This window comes from Cucurbita pepo, chromosome LG03 (genome assembly GCF_002806865.2).
Source record: "Cucurbita pepo subsp. pepo cultivar mu-cu-16 chromosome LG03, ASM280686v2, whole genome shotgun sequence".
Lineage (NCBI taxonomy): Eukaryota > Viridiplantae > Streptophyta > Magnoliopsida > Cucurbitales > Cucurbitaceae > Cucurbita > Cucurbita pepo.
Window position 1 is genome coordinate 5,520,119 of NC_036640.1, and position 6,223 is coordinate 5,526,341.

At 37.9% G+C, this 6,223-nt stretch overlaps 1 protein-coding gene across 2 annotated transcripts in view; it reads right to left on the reverse strand.

Moving 5' to 3' along the window:
- Nucleotides 1-2,471: 2,471 nt before the first annotated feature.
- LOC111791127 (nucleolin 1-like) overlaps nucleotides 2,472-6,223 on the reverse strand; it is a 9,794-nt gene continuing 6,042 nt past the window's right edge. The window contains exons 4-9 of one of the 2 annotated variants that reach the window (XM_023672341.1): nucleotides 4,681-5,373; nucleotides 4,452-4,596; nucleotides 4,082-4,143; nucleotides 3,899-4,005; nucleotides 3,724-3,811; nucleotides 2,472-3,127 (exon numbers count right to left, since the gene is read on the reverse strand). In XM_023672341.1, the coding sequence (XP_023528109.1) occupies nucleotides 2,828-3,127; nucleotides 3,724-3,811; nucleotides 3,899-4,005; nucleotides 4,082-4,143; nucleotides 4,452-4,596; nucleotides 4,681-5,373 (1,395 nt within the window). In that variant the 3' untranslated portion in view covers nucleotides 2,472-2,827. Of the gene's footprint in view, nucleotides 3,128-3,723; nucleotides 3,812-3,898; nucleotides 4,006-4,081; nucleotides 4,144-4,451; nucleotides 5,374-6,223 lie in introns of both variants that reach the window. The other variant, XM_023672340.1, reaches the window with a different exon arrangement.

A 6,223-nucleotide genomic window follows, 5' to 3' on the forward strand; every position in this document is an offset into this window, starting at 1 on the left:
AAAAAAAAAATTACGACTAAATAGATATAAACCTAAAAATTAGACTAAATATTTAACTTTTATTTAAATATATTTATCTTTATTTTTTGTTTTCTTTTTTATCATGAATAATTAAAGAAAAGAAAAGGCAAATAAAACAAAAACGGTTTCCCAGGATCATGGAAACGGAGAGAACCGATCAAATTGAAACCTAATTTCAGCACCACGAATCAGGAAGTTTGTTCTAAATATAGCTCTGAAATTCAAGATCAAAGCACCATAGAAACTTACCTGCCTCCGAAAATCTCTGCAGTTTCCACCTATAAATCGAATCGATTCCATCTCATTTCATCAGGCAGCAATTTCCAAAGCGAAGGCGTTTTTCGGTGATCCTTCTCGTCGAGTTCTTCACCGGATAACGCCGCAAAAATCCAAAACCGAAAACAAAAAAAAAACCTAATAAATCGCAATGGAGATGAAGAAGATCGCCTGCGCCGTCCTCTTCGCTGCCGCAACCGTCAGCGCCGTCGTGGCTCACGACGAGGCGTTGGCTCCAGCACCTGGACCAAGCAGCGGTGCCGCTGCCGGCCTTCCAGCAATCGGCTCTGTCATTGGCGCTTCGTTGCTCTCTGTCGCGGCCTACTACCTGCAATGAGGCAAGGAATGGAGTGAGATGTAATTTGAGAGATCGGTTGGTGCGGTGTTGGTATTTATATTGGGAAGAATTTTCGTTTATGAGTGGTTTTATTGTTGAATAATAATATATATATATATATATCCTTAATAAACACTTAGCTGTCTCACCATTTTCATAATTCATTTGCTAATCACTTCATAGCCTAATCTATTACTATCTCAAATTGGATGATCCCAATCTTAAAATTTTTGGGATGGAAAAAATTATTTTTTTTAAGAAAATTAATAATGTTCAACTTAATTATTTATTTTTATTTTCCTTGAAAATGTTCTTAATAGCGTTATGGCTTTGCTTATTATCATTTTTCTCCGTTTGGTCATAATTGCACTTTTTCAATTCGTTTTTGTGTTGCCTATGGTCAAACAATGTATGCTCGAGCCTCTAAATCGGATAGAAGAAAGTTTTTGAAGATATGAAATTGATGGTATATGTGAAAAAGTAACAATGGGAAAAACTTTACTCATAATAAATATTTGATAATTTATTTCCTATTTACTTTATTGGTTACATTTACTTTAGAGTCTCATTTGGAAAAACTTCTCAATTACTTCAAATCGAAATACTTTAGAATGTCAAATCGAAATACTCATAATAAAACGTATGCTTGAGTCTCTTTGAATCCCATTGAAGAGTAATAACACCAATTTCAATCCCTCAAATTTGCTTGAGTCTCTTTTAAAACGTGGTCAGATGAGTAATAACATCGCTTGAATGCCGCACAATCGCAAGTGCTGCCATGGAGTATTAAATCCAAACTTCATCACTAGTTTGTTAAAAGATTATTTAAAAAAATTGAAGAAAGCAAAATCAAACAAACTTGTAAAATAGGATTTTTTTAAAAAAAGGACCCTTAAGTTGATGGTTGAGAACTGAGATGCCATTCCCACTTCCATAGGGAACAGAGACTTCAAAAAAAACAAACAAACAAACATAAGAGACAGAGCCATCTCTGCCTTTTAATATTCCCACACACAACTAACAAATCATTTCAGTTTAAATCAATCTCCCAGCACAACCACTCCCCCCACTGTGTCTGAACCATGGTGGCTGTGGCTGTGGCTGTGGCTGTGGCTTCATCCAAAATCAACATCTAACACAGAATTCTACCTTTTAATGGATCAATCTACAAACTAACACCAAATGTCATCACGCATGCAGCATCCCTAAAAACCCCTCCAACTTCTGCCCCTATAAAACACAACACAAAACCCACTTCTGAAAACACAGAAGCAGCAGTTAAGCTTGGTTGGGTGTTTGTACCTAAATTTGCTCTTCAATGGCGGTTTCCATGAGACTCCCTCATTATTATGCTACTGCTGCTGTTTTGGCCCTTGCAATGCTGTGCTTCGAGATGAAGAAGGTCCATGGCATCGAGGCTGAGATATCTCCAATGCCTGCCATGGCTGCCGGCTCTGCATCTCCTTCTACTGTTGCCTATGCCTTCAATTCTGTATTCCCTCTGCTCTGTACTTTTGGTTTTCAAGCCTTCTTCTTGTCCTAAAACAATGGGTTTGTAGGCTGTTTTGTGTTTGTTCTATCTGTATAGAAAAGAAAACAACCTAATTTGCTTTCTTCTCACCAAATAAGGCCATGCATTCATCCCATCTATATCATGATACTCATAATCAATGCAAACACATGCTATATTATACAGGTACAAAGGCATGCTGATATACAAACTAGGCAAATTTATTCATTTTCTTTTCATGTAACACTATTTTTCTTTTCCTTTTTTCACATCAGTATTAAAAATTACAAAATATCATAATATCAGTTGAACAACAAAAANCAGTCTACTCTTACTCTATTCACAAATTTAATCTAGTAGCTGAATAAGAATTCGGTGGGAGCTCAAAATTGTGAAATCATCTGAACCGCCATCATGAGTTTCCTAGCTATAAACTCACCAATTTCCATTCCCCAATGGAAACAAAAAAAATATTTCTCCTAGAAACTGCTAGAACTTCCCTTGGTCTCTGCTTTCTCAGCTTCCTCCACCATGATGCACGAAGAATCATGAACCACCAAAACAAAAAACAAAACCAAATTTGGGGAGGTCATACTTGATCTGCGTGATTCTCTTTCCGCAAAATAATTTTGAGAACAGTTTCTTGAGGAGATAACAACTCTATCAATCGAGTGGTGGTTCCCCTACTTGTCCGCTGGCTTAGGTTCTGTTCGAACGTAGGTGAGACTTCGAGCACCAGATGAGAGTACAGAATTACCAGAGAGAGAAGCACCATTGTCAGCAGTTGTGGTCTGACTATCTCGCTTCCACTGCATGCTCCTGGCACCAAGTTTTAGTGGGGGACGAGCCCTAAGTCCACCAGGAACGCCCCTCAGGAATGGACCTCTGGTAAATCTAGGAGTAGGAAATGGCGAGCCACGCACAGCACGAGGCCTGGTAACAATTGAAGCACCTTCTAATTGTGAACTATTTTTCCTTACGACCTGCAATGAAAAATCAACCAAACATGCAGCTTTATTCGTTGACGACATTATGCAGCAGATACCTCAACAAACTGTGGGTTCCAATCAATTCATGGTTTTCACATCATGATGAAAAAGTTATGTTAAAATACCATTGAAAGAACAAATCAACCTAACGCAACTACGATTCTTGAACATTTTTCTTTATGAGAAAGCAAACTTTCGTTAAAATCAATGAAAGAAAAAGAAAAAGTGGGCACAAATAACGCCCAAGACTGAAAGGATCCTGTACATTTTTAATGTTTGCCTCTAGATGTCTACTACCATTTCCATTTCAGTCGTTTCAGAAACTTTATTTAACTTTCGCTCTCTGTTTAGTTAGGCATGAAAACACCAGCAAAAATCACTGATTATGTAAAAAGCAACCATATACTTGAATAACAACCCAGTTAAGAAAGAAAATAAAAAAATACCACCGGCCCACAACAGTAGAGGTTGTGAACTGACCAACACAACTACCGAAACTAAGCACATAGGGGGGAGTTCGCGAACGCTTTTTCTTTCTATGGGTGATGATTCATACTACAGAAAAAAAATGTTAGAAATACGACATGTACCTTGAGAATCCTAGACATAAACGAGGTCCCGTCAAGAGACAACGCGTTCTCTGCAGATTCTTTTCTCATGAACTCTACATAAGCGGACCTGCTCCACTCGCATCACTCAATTTGTTAAAAAGCAATGTAACAAAAAGAGGTAGCAGGGGAACAATAAAGAACTGTAATGCCTTACCCTTTGGGTTGCCCAGTGGTTGCATCGGTTACTATGATGACTTTTACAACTTCTCCAAACTTGTTAAAATGCCTAGACAGGGTATCCTTTGTAGCAGCAAAGTGAACCTGTACGTGAAAATTAATGTAAGGTGATGAACAGTCCCCAGTTCTTCACAAAAGCAACATATGAGTGACGTATTACATTGCTAACAAAAATGGTTCGAGCATCAGCATCCTCTACAGGACGAGAGGCAGCAAATTGGCCTGCATAAGGTAACATAGGCAAATTATTAGAATGAAAAACCAACTAAAGAATAATGAAGTACGAGCCCAGAATGNAGAGGACGAGAGGCAGCAAATTGGCCTGCATAAGGTAACATAAGCAAATTATTTAGAATGAAAAACCAACTAAAGAATAATGAAGTACGAGCCCAGAATGATAATGGATAGTCGATAATCAAATACAGGGAAAAGATAGAATGAGAAACTTCATAAATAAAAGAAAAAGAGATAATTGTACAAACTAATTATCATTTAAATTGTAGAGCAAGCAACCAGAAAAGAGAGCCCACCATTAGCAGATACAGGAGGCTTCTGGAACTCTTTTTGAAGGTTTGCTGCAGGCCTTTTCTGTTGGTTAACAATATTAACTGGCTCACCATTCTCCGTAACTTGCACAGCAGATCCGGTACCTTGTAACTCACCCTCCTGCAAAAACTTTTGACCACCAAGTTCAGGAATCTGCCCAGGGTCCTGATAGTGAGGTGGTTTCCAAGTATTAACATTCACAGAGATGTTTACAATGTCACGTGAGGAATTTGTAACTAAGGAAGGTTGATCCTTCTGTTTGTATTGTGTCATGCGTTCATCTTCAGAGTTCTCGACATCCCTGAATGGCACAGTTCGCAAATTGCCTCCCTTTCTCACTCCTGATTCTGCAGTCCAAGAATCATCAAGTACTCTGTGACCCTGAATATTAACATCTTCATTTTCAGATATAGAATCTGATGCTAATCGAGTTTCAGGTTCAAACATGCCCTCATTGGGAGCATATTTCCCACTATAATTGCTTCTCCCGAGATAGGTGGCTGAGTATGGTCGATCCTGTGTACGATTGAGTTCCCCATATTTATCATCCCCTACAGTTACTCCATATTCTGCAATTTGGCCACTGGACTCTGTTAAATCCATATCACAAGATTGACGACCAAGTCGGTCAAAAACACTGGAGGATTTAACTCTTATCACATCTTCAGCTGCCTCAGTCACAGCCTTAATAACAGTTGCCATAGGATTTGGCACTTTCGCAACAGATTGAAGCCGCCTGGGACGATTAGTTGTGTCACTATTGGATACAGAAACAACCGAACGAAGACGCTTTGGAAGGGTCTCCTTATCTTCATTAGAGGGCTTCGTGGTGGCCACAGCATCTCGCATTGCAAACTGGAGCAGCCGCCGAGGGGCAGCAATGCTTACCTGAAAGGCTGCCTCCCTCTGTAAAACACAAAACATAATTCATTTCCAATTAGAATAATGCATCAATAAACAATCCAATATTCTGGACCGAGTTATCTTCAATTACTAAAAATATCAAAACTGGGTAGTTTAGTAGAGCATTCAAACTATTGCAGAAAAAAGTCNGCTATTTCCAATTACTAAAAATATCAAAACTGGGGTAGTTTAGTAGAGCATTCAAACTATTGCAGAAAAAAGTCACAAAAACAAATCAAGAATACTTTTTTAGAAAGGGAAACAAATTCATTGATAGTGAAATGGAGGGAGGAAGAAAACTCTCAGAGCACTAAAAGGTGCATTACAAAAAATTCAAAAAACTTTCCAATTGAAACTAAAGTATGGAGTGCCCTTCCAGTGACAAGCATCCATGCCATCTTTCCCACTACTCGTTTGCCTCACACTGTTTGTTTTCTAATATTGAGCAAAATTATAGCATAATATTTCATGTTTCTGGTTTATCCATTCATATGAATTAGACTAAACTACNGAATCCATGCCATCTTGCCCACTACTCGTTTGCCTCACACTGTTTGTTTTCTAATATTGAGCAAAATTATAGCAAAATATTTCATGTTTCTGGTTTATCCATTCATATGAATTAGACTAAACTACAGTTCTGATCATTACTTTCCCAACAAATAATGTCAAAATTGAATATAGTTATGTATTACATCAAAAAGAACCAGAATTTAAACATAGCATATCAACAGGGCAAGAAGAAGAAATTAGAGTTCACACACAGTCAGAAAAACAAAACACGTACATAAGGGTTAATAGGTCTTAGGCACCATAATTGAGGACTTCTTTAAAGTTAAGAAACTTTAAAAAA